This window comes from Neophocaena asiaeorientalis, unplaced genomic scaffold (genome assembly GCF_003031525.2).
Source record: "Neophocaena asiaeorientalis asiaeorientalis breed wild unplaced genomic scaffold, Neophocaena_asiaeorientalis_V1.1 scaffold30, whole genome shotgun sequence".
In the NCBI taxonomy this organism is placed as follows: Eukaryota; Metazoa; Chordata; class Mammalia; order Artiodactyla; family Phocoenidae; genus Neophocaena; species Neophocaena asiaeorientalis.
In genome coordinates this window covers 14,336,290-14,353,185 of record NW_020174923.1, presented here as the reverse complement: position 1 = coordinate 14,353,185, position 16,896 = coordinate 14,336,290, and the positions used below count along the sequence as shown (strand labels likewise).

The window sequence follows — 16,896 nt, the reverse complement described above, 5'->3', positions numbered from 1 at the left end:
ATTTTTAAAGTCTTTATTGAATTTGTTACTATATTGCTTTTGTTTTATGTTTCGGTTTTTTTGGCTGTGAGGCATGTGGGATCTTAGCTCCCTGACCATGGATCAAACCCTCACCCCCTGCACTGGAAGGCAAAGTCTTAACCACTGGACCGCCAGGGAAGTCCCTAAACAGATGGTTTTTAAGGGAGGAAAGTTTAATAACAGATTTTCATGTATTATGCGTAGTCTTAAAAAAAGAAAATACAGTTTTTAAAATGATTTGCAAGCAAGGTTTCCAAATCAGTTTTTACAGTCAAACTATAAGATGTAGGTACAAAACTGTCCTTTCCTGAGAAGTGAGTGTCTCTTTAATTACAATGTTTTTGAAGATAAGCCAATATTGACTTTTAAGTGGGAAAAGAAATGTATTTGCTTCTTTGCCGCCTTTGTCTGGACCTCACTAACATCGGGTGATGGGCAAAGGTTCAGAAACACGTGGGAGGGGAAAGGGAAGGAGTGGAGCTTTACCAGGGGGTAGGTGATGATGAAGGCCACCCAGCCAATGAGCAGGAAGGTGCTCAGGATGATGGTGGCCATGTCCTTGAGCATGGAGTCCACGGGGGCCTCGGGCCTGGGTGGGACATGAGCGAACTTCTCTTCCACATCTGGAGAAACTGTGGTGGGTGCGTTTTCTGAAGTCTGGTCAACCAGGTCGATAACCTTGCAAGGGAGAGAGTGGCGACATCACTGCAAAATTTCTAGTCAGATATAAATGAGCCAAACAACAAAGAGAGGCAATGACTATTTACGAGTCATTTACCATGACTATTTACGAGGAATGACTATGCTGTGAAACATGCTGGACTTTTTTAAAGCCCACCCAAAGACCACAAAACCAGATAATTGTTGCCTTTTTCAAAGCAACTGCCTTGGGAGGCTATGCACTCTTGCAGTGATAGTATCATTACTCAAAAACGGTTTTTAGAGAAACACTTATGAAAGTGCCTTCAGATACTATATTCTTTTGAAAATCCTTATTAAAGGCAAAAACATCCTTTCATGGTAGATCTGATGTTTGGGGGAACTCTGAAATCATAGGTAACAAGTCTGGCGGAAGGTTGGTAGTCAATTTGGTAACAGCATTTCACATTAAAAAGGAAAACCGCACACACACACACACACACACACACACACACACACGCGCGCACACACAGCTATAAAGTAATAAAGCAGCTTTCTTATGTTGTTTGTAAACTTTCAGTGCAACTCCAAACACAAAATCACATATTCAAACGGTCCACTATTTTTCAAAGTTTTTAAAAAGCATCAGAACCCTCTGTTAGAGCCCAAAATTAACTCAGGTAAAGTGGAGCTTCTGCCGAAGCGCCTCAGAATCTCTAGGGCTTCAAGAAAAATGCACTGATTTGTTCTCAAACATCTACTGTTCCAGGTGTGCCATTATCACTTGCCTGGTGAAATGGACACACAGCCTCCTTGGCATCCCACACGCTCACAATTCTCACCGCCCAGACTAACGCAGTGCCCTGCCTCCCTCTCCTGCAGCCCCTCCCACAGGGCGTGGCGGAGGGGGGGGGGCTCCCGTGGCTGGTGGCAGCTGAGGAATGTTTGCTGAGCACGTGACCAGAGACAACACTCATTTAGTTACATTTGCTCACGTGTGTTTGTTTTAAAAAGTTAGTCTTATTACCAGATAAATGCACCTCAGAGTATTTTCACGGGCTTTTAAAGGATTAAACGATTAAACAGGAAAATCTCAACTACAGCCATCTCTGGGTGTTCCGTTACGGGTATTGTTTAATTTTCTTCTTTAAACTTTTATTATCTTCTAAGTGTTCAATAACAAATATGCTTGGCTTTAATCAGATCAAAATCAGATCAAGATTTTAGGGCGCCAGTGCTATCTCCAACCTGGCTCCCTCCAGAGATGAGGGACAACTCAGCGCACCCGGGAATCTTAAACATCCATGTGATTTTCTTCTCCTTTCTCTCTGGATAAAATCTAAATCTCTAATGCAAATCTGACGCCATCACAGCCCTCACATCAGCCAGCCGCTCCCCTGCTCCTCTGACCCTGCCCACGGCCCCTTCTCAGGCCGGGACCACACAGCAGGGCTGCAGGAGCCGCCAAGCCCGAATGGCCGGACCCCCAGCCCGGCTCCCACAGCCACCCTCCAGCCTCCCCACCTGCTCCGTGCCCCAGAAGGCTGCCCACCTGGGCAAAGCGATGGGCTCCCTGCCCCCAGTTTCCGGCAAGGACACCAGCAGATGAGACAGAGCTGGAGTTCTGTGGGGCTGCCGGGCGTCTCATCTGAAGCTCCAGGTTCCTGGTCTGGGGCCCGATCCACTCCCTCCCCACACGCTTCAGGCCCAAGTACGCTCAGAGAACCCCAGAACTGCCCACAGTGTGAACGAAAACTCCCCTCGAATCATGCTAGCCTGGCTGGCCGTCTGCCTCCAGCTGAGACCCTGACAGCAGGCTGTCTCCCGGGGCTTAGGAGGGCGGCCTGGGCCAGGGCCTCCCCGCTACTCCACACCCATTCTGTGGGTGCCCTGGGTCCCCGCCAAGCAGGCCACTTTCAACAGGCCATGCCTGGCTTCAGAAAACCTCAGTCTCCCCACCTGCTCTCTTTGTCAGCTCTTCGCTTGCTGCCCGGCTTGGAATACGGTTCCTCTGTAGCCATGTGATCCCATCCCCTGCCCCCCATTCCCCACTGGACATCCTTGGATGCAGTCAGGCTGTCTCCTCAGCCCCAGAGCTGGACATGCAGGGTTAGCCCCCCTCCAGGCCTTTACCTCTGCATGCTCCCCTCCAGTGCCCCCTGCCTCTCCCACAGCCTCCCGGAAGCCCCCTTCCTCCCTGTCAGTCCTCAGCACTTTGTTTGCTGTGGATTCCCGTGTACCACTCTCCCCTCCTGAGTGGACTGCAGGCTCTAAAGGCAGGACAGGGCTTCCCTGGTGGTCAGTGGTTAAGAATCCATCTGCCAATGCAGGGGACACAGGTTCGAGCCCTGGTCTGGGAAGACCCCACATGCCACAGAGCAACGAAGCCCGTGCGCCACAACTACTGAGCCTGCGCTCTAGAGCCCGCGAGCCACAACTACTGAAGCCTGCATGCCTAGAGCCCGTGCTCCACAACAAGAGAAGCCACCGCAATGAGAAGCCCGCACACCGCAACGAAGAGTAGCCCCTACTCGCCGCAACTAGAGAAAGCCCGCGCGCAGCAACAAAGACCCAACGCAGCCAAAAATAAATTAATAAATAATAAATAAATTTATAAAGGCAGGACAAATGCCTTATCCCCCAGCACCTGACACGAGGGGCCACCAATTGACTGTCCACTTCCCCACTCACCTCCTCAAAGCTCTTTTTCTCTGAGTCAGCAGGAATCACATTTTCCCGGTGTTTGGGCAGATTGTTGGGGAATCGCTCCAGCATCTTGGTAGATGCAGACAGTGGGGTCTCGTGGTGTCCTGTGAGAGGAAGCACAACCTCTCATGAGAACAGTTTCTCCACACAGTGGTTGCGCTTGACCCACTAAGCTTAAGCAACCATCACTCCCCAGTGAGGGGCCCAAGATGCAGACGCTCACATTTGTAAAGTGAGAGAGAGCAGGAGGCAGTGACAAGAGAAATTCCGTCAAGACAGAACTTTTATTCCTCAATGGCATTAGTGCAGTATTCTGAATCTCACAACAAGGAGCAAAGAAGTGTCCTTGTCACGAGAGGGATCGGGATGTCCAGGACACGTTCAGAGCAAGGCTCGTGTGGATAATCCCTAATCAAGGCCGTACACTGTGAGGCACTATGAAGCTTCATCAAAAGCTCAAGGAGGGGCTTCCCTGGTGGCACAGTGGTTAAGAATCCGCCTACCAATGCAGGGGACACGGGTTCAAGCCCTGGTCCGGGAAGATCCCACATGCTGCGGGGAAACTAAGCCTGTGTGCCACAATGACTGAGTCCTCATGCCACAACTACTGAAGTCCATGTGCCTAGAGCCCGTGCTCCACAAGAGAAGCCACCGCAGTGAGAAACCCGTGCACCGCAACGAAGAGTAGCCCACGCTCACTGCAACTAGAGAAAGCCTGCATGCAGCAACAAAGACCCAACGCAGCCAAAAATAAATAAATAAATAAAATAAATTTATCAAAAAAGATATTGCCCCCCCCAAAAAAAAAGCTCAAGGAATTCTCCCTTCAACGCTGACCCCTGTCACATCACTCCACTAAGGGTACCAAGTCCCCATCTTGGTGTTTAAATCGCACAGGTGGAGTTCTATTCCCACTACCTAAACACGAGCTTCCCTCCTGGGAAGTGAATTATTCAGAAGACAGCACGTTTGCTGGATGGATTGGGGATCCCGGGTCCCTGTTTGTTCCTTCACTGTTCCCCACACAACTATTTCAAGGCTGCCTAGCAGTCATTCATTACACGTTTATTGAGCATCTACTGTGTGCGAGGGACAGAGCTAAATAAAATAAAAGCAACGATATTTGATACGGCTGGACGATCTCTTTAGTTCTGAAGTTAAACGACTCCACACACTGCCCAGAAGAGCCAGTCACTCTCTCAAGCTGGGCTCTCGGCACCCTGACTGCTTTCTTCTCTGTTCTCTCACAGCAATCAGATCTCACCTCAATTCCAGTCTCACCTCTGTCCTCTGTTCTCCCAAACCTATCAAAGATCGTATGGTATGTATTTCCAAGACAAAAACAAACAAGAACTAGTCCGAGCTACATACATTTCTCATCTGGAGAAAGCCCCCTGAACTCTCTCTCTCTGGGTCAGTTCTCTATCTGTACCATAACACTGTTCGCTAACGGAAGCCTAAATTTGTTTTGAGCCACCACCAAGTTCCCCTTGTCTTCCAAGGAATGCTGAGACGGCGGGATATCCTGAACTGGTTGCCCGCTTCACACCTCTGAATCGCACTTGCTGGTGGGGCCCAGGGATCTGACCAGGAGTCTCTCCAGGTACCTCTGAGGCTCACTAACAGGAGACCGTCTCGCTAAGAGCAATGAGGGGTCCCCTCCACACACCACCTTGCACTGCAGCGCCTGCTGCTCTAAGAGCTCCAAGTCCCACCCCTTGGCAGGGCACCTCCCAACACACTGCACCAGAAGGGGTTAGCCCGAATCCCCTCTTCGTCCTGTAGTCTTTGTAAGCAGGCCTCCCCTGTAGTGGGGCCTTTAGCAATATCTTGGAGCGCGCCCTGAACCGGCTGTGCTATAAATGTAATCATGAGCTCCTGAAACACTTCTGTACAAACAGAACCTGGTCTTAGTGATGTATCTATCACCATCCAATAATGTCCAGGCTCCAGAGCTGAAAGCACAGGCCCTGCCGTGAACCTCCTGGATCAGGAGCTCCAGGGGTCATGCATGTCTATCTGACGTAGGTCCCAGGTGGAGCCAAGAGCACCCCAGGTTAGGGCCACTGCTCTGGGGTAACCCACAGACCACACCACTCAAGCCTGGAGAACTCGTCTTATTTTCAAGATTAAGGCGAATGTGAGGATATCCTTAATGTCGTCCACAATCACCAAATCAGAGGACATATCCTTTTACCCGTGGCCCTCAGTCTACACAAAATTATCACTCAGTCCCACTACCTTATTTAGAAATGACCAGCTTTGAAGTTTCTCAAAAGGGCTTTCCGAACTGTGGGGTACATCCCTAATTACTTCTTTATACCTTGTCGGGTTTCTCAGTTTTCTTACTTGGAAAACCTTTCCATTTTAAAAGGATTTCATTTCGGGACTTCCCTGGCAAATGAGTGGTTAAGACTCTGCGCTTCCACTGCAGGGGGCACAGGTTCAGTTCCTGGTTGGGGAACGAAAGATCCTGCATGCCGCAAGGTGCAGCCAAAATAAATAAATAAAATAAAAGGATATCATTTTGCAACTGAGCCATGAAGATTTTTTCTGGATATTTTTTGGTCTCACACATTTCCTTAGTTTCCAAAATTTTTTCACTTCTTAATCACTGGTAGACAATGTATCCCTTAACTGCTTTGTAAAACTAAGCGGCCCTGTGATTTTAATGGCCTCTGCCCATCAGTTCTTTTTTTCCTCCACTTTGGGCCCATTCACCCACACTTTCCGAACTAATTCTGTTCAAAAAAGGGTAGAAGTATTTTGTTACCTCCTCTGCCCATTATTTGGTAAAAATAATAACCAGAAGAAAAACAGCTGTAAGGAGTCAGGATGAACAAAAGACAACAAGGCCTGGACGACTACAAAGCAATCGATCGGGGCTCCAGGACATCCAGTTTCCTTCCTCCCTGTGATGCCCAGTTACACACCCCCATCCAGATGCCACCGCCTGGCTGCCTCCTGGCCCTACAGTCTCCCAGGCGGCTCCACACCCCTTTCCCGGCGCCCCCAGGCCTGACCTCTCTCTGCCCTGGTCCCAGTCGACACGAGCGCCGAGCAACCACCAAGCACCACGGAACACCACCGAGCACCACCGCACCGGGAGAGAATGGGGAGGACAAAGCTCATTAGCGCCTGCGTGCTCCAGCAGCACCTCGGGGCTGCATCCCCACCTCTCCCCACCTCTGGCGCTGGGAGACGGCAGAATTGGGGAGGGGGCTGCCGCACTGGAAAGGCAAATCCGGTCAAGAAAACTCTGTCCTGCTCTAATTACTGGGGACACTTGCCAGACACACAGCTCCTGTCACCTCTGCCTGCATCGGTCACACTCGCTGCCTTCCGGTGTTGTCTCAACTTCTTATCACTGATGGTGGCAGAAACGGAAGAGAAGGAAAAAGGGACCACCCCAGGGGACTTCCCTGCTGGTCCAGTGGATAAGACTCCACACACCCAACGCAGGGGGCACAGGTTCAATCCCTGGTCAGGGAACCAGATCCCACATGCATGCCGCAACTAAGAGTTCACATGCCACAACTAAGATCCCACGTGCCGAAAGTAAGACCCAGCACGGCCAAATAAATAAATAAATATTAAAAAAAAAAAAAAGGGACCACCCCACACACCCGCGACTTCTGCACCCAAGTCCAGCCTCCAACCCTTCACCACCCTCAATCCGTCCTGGGTCTTCCACCCTTTCCTTCCCCAGCCCCTCCTGCCCACGCCCACACCAACTCCCAAGTGACTCCTTCCACAGAAACTGCCTGTTTTCTTAACTCTACGTGGATATACCAAGGGTGCTGACCTTGCACAGGGTCACTGTGAGAAATAAGGAAATATCCTAGAATGCTGACTGCCAGTGCCCGGCACGCCCCAGACATCCAACATGTGTCAGGTCACTGCACAAAGTTTACACTATTTAGTACTGGAGTTTTGGTACATTAGACAAATGATTTTTGAGAACTGACTTGGTAACACAGCTAGCCTGTTTATTTTCCTTGGGGGTGAAATATTCCAAGGTCTGAAAGACCAACTTGGACATGAACTGAGCACAGAGCTGAGGACTGTTAACTAGCAATGTCGGCTCTTGGCCACCAGGAGGCAGCACGGCGGCACCACGGCCACGAGGAGCCAGCTCTTACCGATGAGCAGCCAGTAGTTGTGCAGGTAGTTGAGCTTGCTCTTCCCCTTGAGCCCAGGGTCGAACTTCAGGTCCGTGCTGGGTGTGATCACACACTCCCCTTTGTCCCCGATGGTGACACCGTCGGTCTGGGGTCCTTCCAGCAAAGGAAGGGTGCTGCCTCGGGGCTGGGGAGACAGACTGGAGTGAGGCTGGGGGTGTCCATGTGGACAGCAGTGTGCCTGCAACTGTCCTAAGCACGCGGTCCTACTGTGGGGCTGGTCAGGAAGGCAGAGCAGGACTCCAAGGCCCCAAGACTGGGCAGGAGCAGCCCCTCCCTCAGGACGTGACAACGCTGAACTGAAAATTCGGGGTACTTCCCTGGTGGTCCAGTGGTTAAGACTCCGAGCTCCCAATGCAGGGGGCTTAGGTTCGATCCCTGGTCAGGGAACTAGATCTCGCATGCTGCAACTAAGACCTGGCACAGCCAAATAAATAAATAAATATTTTAAAAAATAAATACATAAATAAAATAAAATTCCGATGTCTCTTATTTATGTATTTATTTTGGCCACACCGCGCAGCACGCAGGATCTTAGTTTCCCGACCAGGGATTGAACCTGTGCCCCTTGCAGTGGAAGTGCGGAGTCCTAACCACTGGACCACCAGGGAAGTCCCTCGGACGTCTTTTTAAACGTGGACATCTCTTTAAATGTGGGAACTGGGAATCAAGAAGGGTGTGTGTGGAATTCCAAGAGGCTACTGTGAGAAGCAGATATAAGTGAAGGAGTTACACATGATCCAAGTGACCAGGGTGGGAAAGCTCCAGCCATGAGCCCGGTGCTGGCTCGGGCACCGCTGGACCCAGGCAGGCGCTGCCCTGACACGGGAGCAGAGGACTGACTCACTGTGAAGACAGGAGATGCCAACCAATCAGTTCAAACGTCGTAAGGACCAAAATGGCGGCCGGGACTGTGATACCTCAGACACTCAGAGACTGAGCGCCTGAGGCAACCTGGCGAGGTCCCAGGAGGCTGGACCGGTCACGAAAGGATGGACAGGATTTGAAGAGGAAAAAAGGAACACGGGAGAGCATCTGAGGTGTGAGGCGCAGCCTGAACAAGGGAACTCTCGGAACTCAGGGAGAGGATGGACAGTGCAGCCCCACAGGGACACTAGCCGTGTGGCAGTGGATGGGTGTTGCGGGGCTGGCTGAGGGGAGCGTGAACCCCAGCTGGGGAGTCTAGACTTGAACCTGAAAGCCAAGGGGAGTAACCGGGGCTTCCTAGGCTTAGGAGGCTGCTTTAGTCAGGTGCATCTCTTCTCATGAGGTACTGACAGACGTGGTACACGTAGGAACTGTTTCTGAGGGTGTTAAGATCTGCATCCTGCATCCTCAGCTCACAGGATGTTCATATGTAATTCATTCGTTCGTTGCTAAAATGGCACAGGACTGTTTCGGAGGCTGCATTTATGAGCCCCCCGCCCCACACAGTGGACTCACCACAACGGCGACCCCCTCGTGTACCATTGAGGGGGAAGCGTAGAGACTGGTAGAGTATTTCCCCACATACAGGGTGGGCCTAGGAGACAAACAGATACATGCATTCCACTGTCATTGAATTTCTGGACCCCACAAAAGGGGGCTCTTTGGAGAGAAGAATCACAGCCCCGAATCCCACTCCTAGGAGGAAGCACATTAACCCCTGAGGCTCTCTGGGCCATGGGGGTGTAAAGACAGGGTACTGCCCTGGGAACCAGGATAGCGGGACTGCGGGGCCCGCTGTCACTGATGCCTTCGAAGCGTGCACAGGCCACCTGCCTGCCAGCCGGGGTTTCCTCATCTGCAAATGGCGGGGCTGCGCTAGCTCACTCCCGCGACAGCCTGAGGAAAGGACCACGAGCAACGATCACCCGGGAGAGACTGGAGGCTTGTAACCATGGCACAGCCTCCAAGACGGCCCGACCAGGGTGCTTTGATAACTGAGCTGCCACCAGAATCCCCACTGTAGTGTCTTGTGGTTCCTAAAGATTCTAGAGGTTTTACAGAAGCCCTGAGAGCGTCAACTGCTCTTATCCAGGGGACGCACAGGAAATCCCAAACCCGGCGAGACTTCCAGCGGGTTCCTGGTAGGGGCTTCGAGGAGGGGATTACTATCAGTAGCCAGTCTGGGCTGGGTCACCTGCTGAATTCTCTAAACCTCTCTCTGCAAACCACCTTACATTTGAACGGTGCCGTAAATTCAGAGAACATTTCACACTCACCCGATCTCCTCCACGGCTCGGCAAAGTGGGCAGCTGAGGCCCAGCAAGGCTAAGTGACCGAGTTACAGGCTATTCACAGGTGGGGATGGAGAACACGAGCCTGCTGAGTCTTAGACACACCCCCTAACACTTTGGTCTTGATTTTTAAAGCAAACACGACTTACAGTAAATTTTTAGAAAATAACAGAGAGTTAAAAAATAAATACGTCTCTCATATTCCCACCACCTGAGATAGATCCAGATTGTACTACAGGTAGACAAGGCAGTCTCTCTCCTATTCCCACCCATAATTTTAATTTATTTACTACTGGAGAATCTGAAGCATCCAGGGGTGTCCAGTTCTTAGATTCTGAGGTTTCAGAACAAGCCGTTCTTGCCTCTTTATGTTCCTCACGGCTTCAGGGACGCCGGCCCCGAGCCCCGGTCCTCAGGTCACGGTACGGCTCACCGCTGCTACAGCACCAGAACACCAGGGCCACAGCCGCCCCCTTCTGCCCTGAGTCCCCGACTCACATCAGCTTGCTCTTGGCCTCCGTCTCCTTGGGGAACGGGTACTTCCACTTGGTGATGCGCCCCACCTCCCCCGACATGAAGGTCAGGTAGCGCAGGGTCTCCACGGCGACGTTGATGTGTACCACCTTCCGCAGGCCCTCCCGCTGCCAGATGTAAAAAGCCACCACGGGGGAAGCGTAGTTTTGGATCCACAGGACGTCCCCAGATTCGCTGTCCACGGTCACCACCAGCCCATCGCCATTGGACACAAAGTGGGACATTTCTGTACAGATCAGATAAACATAGCGTGTCGAGTCTCACCAGCTTGTGACCACATCCTCCACTCCCCTGGCAAGCTGCAGCCACTCAGCTAGAGGAAACAAGCCTTCTGGAGTGTTCTCAGATCGCCTCCAGACAGCTCCGCTGGCTTCCAGCGAACTCTCTCAGGCCCTACGATAGCAAGACACTGAGAGCTGCCGGGTTTATAAATATAAGACAGGGTCACTCTCTCACGTGCTAATGTTCTTTCTTCACTTGGTAATAGCATTCGATTCAATTAGTGGGATTCAACTGCTGAGAAGAAAGGAAGCAACGGAGAGCCTATGAATCTGGCATCTGACAGCAATCATTTCAAACTACCGAGCAAGCTGAAAGTCCTGGCTGACCACTGCCACTGCCCACGTGTGACCGCAGAGGAGGTCTGTCAGATTTTCGGGTACCAGTGTTAAGATGGGAAAACTGGCTTTTATGTCACAAGCTGATGTTTAATTCTGCTTCTGCTGCCCATGGGCTTGTAGTTACTTCCTTCTGGGACACGGAGGGACTCAACAAAGTGTGCCCTCCCTCCTCTCGGGCTAAACTCGCCACCATTTTATCTGGGTTCCCTCCACACTTCTCGCCCAGGCCCCTGCCTTCAACACTGACTACTGAAGTATTTACCACGAGTTCATGGAAGTCCAGAACCTGGTGACCAAGAGTGTCTAAAAAGAAAATGCAGCTTTCTGGAGCCCTCGTTTCCCCACAGGTCACAAATACCCGCCCGACCTCACCAAGCCACCGAGGTGCTGGGGGAACTTACTATATTCCACGTCGTCCTCGGGCAGCGCAGCTGCGTAGTCGAAGTAGGTGGCGTTCCACCGGAGCTCGCGGGTTTTGGTGTCGTACATGGTGATGGTGTACTCTGGGGAACACACACCAGCCCGTTACCTGGAAGGGCCACGGCACCTGCGGAGGTGCTGACCTCATCTAAATTATAACAGACGAATCCTCCCTAAATGGTGTGTAAGAAAACCCAGGCCATCCATGTGGAGAGAGACGGGCCACGTGGAGGAAGACTGGAGTCCCAGACACAGGAGCGAACCTGGCTGACAGCAGGTGGAGCACAGGCAGGCCGCCCACGCTGTGCCCTTGAACTCGAGACTCACAGGATCATGAGCGATGTCTTGGTGTTGTTTTAAGCCACTTAAGTTTTCGGGTGGTTTATTATACAGTATAGCAATAGACAGCTGAGATTAGAAATTGTTACCCAGATGTGGGATGGTGCCGTAACAAAAACCTATAACGTGTAGCATTGACCTTGGGACCGGGTGGCAGATGGAGGCTAGAAGAGCAGTAAGGAAACTGCTGCTGGAAGCTGAAAACGATGGTCCAGGTTAGGTAGTGGCGACACAATTAGTAGAAGTACTTCTTGCAGTAACTTGGAAAACAGAAGGAAAGTACCTAATAAACTCGTGGATCTGTCTAAGGAGATTTCCAGGCGGAATGCAGAACCCACCAAGTGGTTTCTCTTAACTGCGTATGGGACGACGCAAGGCAGATAAGCTAAAGAAGAAACCATTCAGTTCTCAAGCTGAATCTAGAGGAACTATACAGGGTCCAGGACTGATGCCCTAGCTGGAAAAGATTCTCAACGTGAAAAATGGCCTTAGGGCAAAGATCAGGTTCAGGTGCTACCAATAAAAAATGGCTCTGGGGTCAAGATCAAATCAAAGATGAGGCTGTAAGGCCCTCCTTTGAGGCCTCAGAAAGATTTAAGGTGGTCCTACATAGACCCTCTGCTAGGTAAGAGGGTTCTAAGAACCGTGAGAGTGCTGTCCCATACCTCAAAGTAGAGAGATTTGTGGGTATGGCTTTATATCTAATGGAGTAGACTATAATTTGACACATGGGAAGCCCACGAAGATTTTTAAGGGAGTGATACCAGCATGGACCCAAAAAAACAGAGACAGTCAAAAATGGGGGAAAAAAAAAAGTCCTCTTTATCCCCAACTTTCAATGGACAAGGAACCCTCACTGTTTCTTAAGGAAAAGAAAGGACTTCTCAGAGGGAAGGACCAGGCTGCTGAGAACAATGTATTGGGGAACCAATTCCAGAGGGCAAGACTGGGCCCTAATCAAGGAATCTTCCCTGCCTTCAGAGTAGGGGAACCTGAAAACATGTGCCCGGCTGGATTCCAGAGCCACTAAGCACCAGTGACGGCTGTGTGTCTATCCTTCCCTCCCTTGTTGAAGGGGAGTATCCAGTGCAACTCTCCTATCTGTGTCTATGTGGGAGGGGAGATAATGTGTCTCCTTTGATTCACAGGTCTCCAGATCAGAAGCCTCGCCCACTTCCAAACCAGATACAGATCACAAGCTGCTGGATTTTGAGCCCCATGCTGTGGCTGGACTTGGGGAGTCTTGGGAAGGGGTGAGTATATTCTGCACGTAGGAGGGTTGTGAATTATTGCAACCAGAGGGAAGCCTGTGGTGGAAGGTCTGAAAAGATCACCACCATCAATGCTCCCCCATCCCTGTACCTTACGCGACAGTCTTCCCACTGTGAGGCTGAGTCTATTTCCCTACCCCTTGGTTCTGGGCTGGCCCCGTGACTTGCTTTGACCAACAGGCTGCAGTGGAAGTGAAATTCCAGGACTTCTGAGCCCAGACCTTAGAGGCATTGTAACGTCCACTTTTTTTTTTTTGGCCGTGCCTCACCACTTATGAGATCTTAGTTCCCAGACCGGGGATTGAACCCAGGCCCTCAGCAGTGAAAGCGCAGAGTCCTAACCACTGGACCGCCAGGGAATTCCTGCAACGTCCACTTTTACTCAAGAGGAGAACCCAGCTGCCATGTAAAGAAGTCCAGGCTATCTGCATGGAGCTGAACCAAGGTCCCAGACATCTGAGTGAGCCCAGCCAATAGCCTGTGGAGTGGAGGCCATCCATCCCTGCTGAGCCCATGGACTTGTGAGCAGTAAAATGTTGGTGTTGGAAGCCGCTAAGTTAGGGTGGTCTGTTATACAGAGACAGATAATGGAAACAACAGATAGCATTACACGCACACACACACACACACACACACACACACACACACGCCACCGGACGCCAGAGAATAGCCCGATTCCCTCAGACACCGCAATTCTACCTGAGAACCAAGCAATGTTTATTCCTGGGTGAAGGTGGGACCACTGTAAGGCTTTACTTGATGGACACAGTAAACCAACCAACAAACCCTAAGTGGCCACTACAGTTGGAATACTTGATAGTTATGGGGGTTGGGGGTGAGTGGAGAGTCCTGCAGTTTCACAGAGACCCTCCCCTGTGATTACAGGAGAGCTCAGCCAGCCTCTAGGGCCCAAGATTATTAGTCTCACTCATTTTTAGAAAAGCACTGTTTTCCACAGCACCTGAAGGAAGGTTCTCTCTTTTTTTTAAGGCCTTGGCTACCTGAATGCTTAGACCTAAGTTTAGCGCTCAGTTGTAATGACTGCATCTTAGGTTTTGGGTATAATCTTTCCATTCTAAATGTTTTCTTGCTTGCTTCCCCTTTTAGCTCTATTTTAGCTGTCCATGCCACAGTTTTTATGGAATAGTGGTATAGGTCAGGGACTGCACACGTGAAATGAGTAAGGCAGATCCCTGGAGGAAACGGCCCCCACCCATTCACTCGCTGCAGCCTCTGAACACCTGCTACGTGCCAGCAACACGCCAGGTGTGGAGACTCGGCAGGCGAACAAAACCAAGTCCTGCCCTCAGGAAGCCAACAGTCTAGCAGGGGAGGCAGGAAATACGCACATATGATTTAGAAACATGTAGTGATGAGTGTTGAGAAGGAAGGGGCTCTGGAGGGAGGAGGAGGGCGCTGCCGATGCCTGGAAAGGGCCACCGATGGGCGGTGTGAACGGCTGTGCGTGCCGAGCACAGAGAGCCGTGTTCCCCGGGCAGTGGGGGAGCTGCGAGGCGGGGAAAGGCTTCACGGAGAGGGAGCCTTCTGAGCAGCGCTGGGAAGGAAGAATGGACGCCGGCCACACAGGCAAGAACGTGTGTACCTGGTAGAGACGGACCCCACTACTCCAAGTTTAAAAAAATAGCACCGCTTATTCTGGGACCTGCTTGGAAATGTTTAAGTGAGGGAAACGCGGCGGGGGAAGAGGCAAAAGAGGTAGCGGAGGCATCAAGGGGGCTTTGCGGGCTACAGTGCAGTTTAGACTGGAACCCTCAGGCACCGGGGAGCCAGCGGGCTGGGGGGCGGCTCTTATAAAGGGCAATGACATGGTAAATCTGTGTGTGGACTAGACAGTTCTGGCCAGCTTCTAGAGAATGAAGCCCGGAGGCAGAGACCCACGGGGAGGCTACTTCAGGTCCTTTTTTTGCAGACAGGCAGGTTGTACGTGATAAAAGGTTCCTTCTTACCTGTTCGCCCAAGATACAGAAGAGAGGTTGATGGGCAGAGACTATCTGCAAAGGCCGATGACAAAGTCTGCTGTTTCTCCCCGGTCAGGAGGTCAATGACGTACCAGATGTCCTGCTTTTTACCTGCAAGGTCACAAGGATACACTGCGATTTACACTCGCCCAGTGTGGAAAAAAAAACATCCTTGCCAAACTAGCAGCCCACGATGTTCTCTGCACTGACGGACAGGCCTGAAATTCTTATGATGTCAAACACATTTCTCTGTTGCTCCAAGGGTGGCAAGGTTAGTGGTAATGTGGAGATAATAAAACTACTTGGACCACTGGGTCTTATAACAACTTAATAACCTAGTCATGGTATAAAAGTTTCTCCAGGCCTAATAATGTAATAACTCACAGATTTTATTGCTCTGATGAGTGGCTTTAAATATGAAAAATCTGGCCTGGAAAGGCAATCCTTTTCCCATAGACTAGGATCTATATAAATCCAGAAATGTACCCAGGGGTTTGTCTCCCTGGTAACCATCATTCATATATCTCAATGTTCCTACTAATGAGCCCTCATGTAAAGAGGATCTACAGTTACTGTTTGTAACTCTAATTAGCTGGTACCTGTGACTGGGCAGTAGAGTTGGTGGCAACCTGGTGCTAATGAGGCCAAAGTTATCTCGACCGTGACCCCAGCCAGTAAGTGACTCCCCAGCCACACGCTATACTCCTCCCCTCATTCAGCTGATTAAAAGTTATAAACAGGTGGACAGCATAGCCAAACAACACGATGAGGAAAGCTCAAAGCATATGTATCAATACCTATGGTTATATACACCAGACCATCCTAGTAAGTTCCTGAGAAAGCTGCTTTATAAATACAGGATATTATTACCACGGCGATTTCAAGATAAATACAGCTCCCACCTGAAGGTCAATGCCTTCACCGTGATGCGCACGTCTCTGTTTTGTAAGGCTTGCTTTGTAAGACAAGCCTTGTCTCTTGCGTCTTCCTACCTTATTAGCCAAGTTTCCTATTTCAAGGGACTCTTGGAAGCACAGTACCAAGATGCCAGGAAGATCACAGGGCATCAGAATTTGCTAAAGCTACACTTAGTTCTAACAGAGGTAGCACACGTCTGAAACTTGTCTGTGGATCGCAACTTCCCGTTCTCAAAGACAAATCTTAATATGAAAAAGATCTGAAGACAGAGAGAAAACATCACCAAACAGCTGTGACCAGGATCCCTTTCCATCTGGCTTGGCACCCTTCGGGTTACTTCAAGGACCATCACAGCCTGCATAACTCAGCTACCACTTTAGTGGATGGATCGGCCAACTGCCACAACTTTAAATGCACCCTAAGTGATGAACTGCTGGTCAGAGCTGGAAGACCAGGCAGAAAACAGTGACACAGAGGGTGAGAAGATGTTCAGAGGGGCCCGGGGCATGGCCCAGAAGACAGAGGAAGCCTGTGCCGATCACTTCCTCTGAATCCCCAGGCTGGGGGCTTCCTCATTCTGAAGGTGTGCAAGGAAGCAAGAGCCCCGGTCTCCTTAGACAAAAACTTAAAATCCAGCTTGGGCCTGCGCTCGAGGCCCACAAACACACATAAAGCTCCCGAGGCATGAATAGGCAATAAGCACTCTAAGTTCCTCAGAGAGAAAGCTGCTTTATAAATACAGGATATTATTACTACTACGCTTTCAAGACAAACACAGCTCTCATTTGTGTTACAAATGCATTTTTATTGACATTTTGGCAGTAACATGGTAAAAGAAAAGCAGCTGATCTGATGCTTTGAAGATGTGACCCCTGTAGGTATGAAGGCAGCTTATCTAAGCAAGCTGTTATGTGCTGTTTTTAATCCAATATTCTGATAGCAGGAAATACTAAGAAAGCCCTATAATTAATAGGCAGAGCCTGGCTTCCCTTTCTTGGCTCAGACGATGGTATTCACTTTAAATTTCATCCAGTTGCTTCTGGGTACGT

The 16,896-nt window shown here is 50.5% G+C and overlaps 1 protein-coding gene across 1 annotated transcript in view; it reads right to left on the bottom strand.

Moving 5' to 3' along the window:
• The window catches only part of ERN1 (endoplasmic reticulum to nucleus signaling 1), a 43,838-nt gene that overhangs the window by 18,124 nt on the left and 8,818 nt on the right, over positions 1 to 16,896 (bottom strand). Inside the window, exons 5-11 of the mRNA XM_024760701.1 lie at positions 14,918 to 15,040; positions 11,322 to 11,423; positions 10,265 to 10,526; positions 8,991 to 9,069; positions 7,509 to 7,674; positions 3,352 to 3,470; positions 508 to 699 (exon numbers count right to left, since the gene is read on the bottom strand). Of these exons, the coding sequence (XP_024616469.1) occupies positions 508 to 699; positions 3,352 to 3,470; positions 7,509 to 7,674; positions 8,991 to 9,069; positions 10,265 to 10,526; positions 11,322 to 11,423; positions 14,918 to 15,040 (1,043 nt within the window). The remainder of the gene's footprint in view (positions 1 to 507; positions 700 to 3,351; positions 3,471 to 7,508; positions 7,675 to 8,990; positions 9,070 to 10,264; positions 10,527 to 11,321; positions 11,424 to 14,917; positions 15,041 to 16,896) is intronic.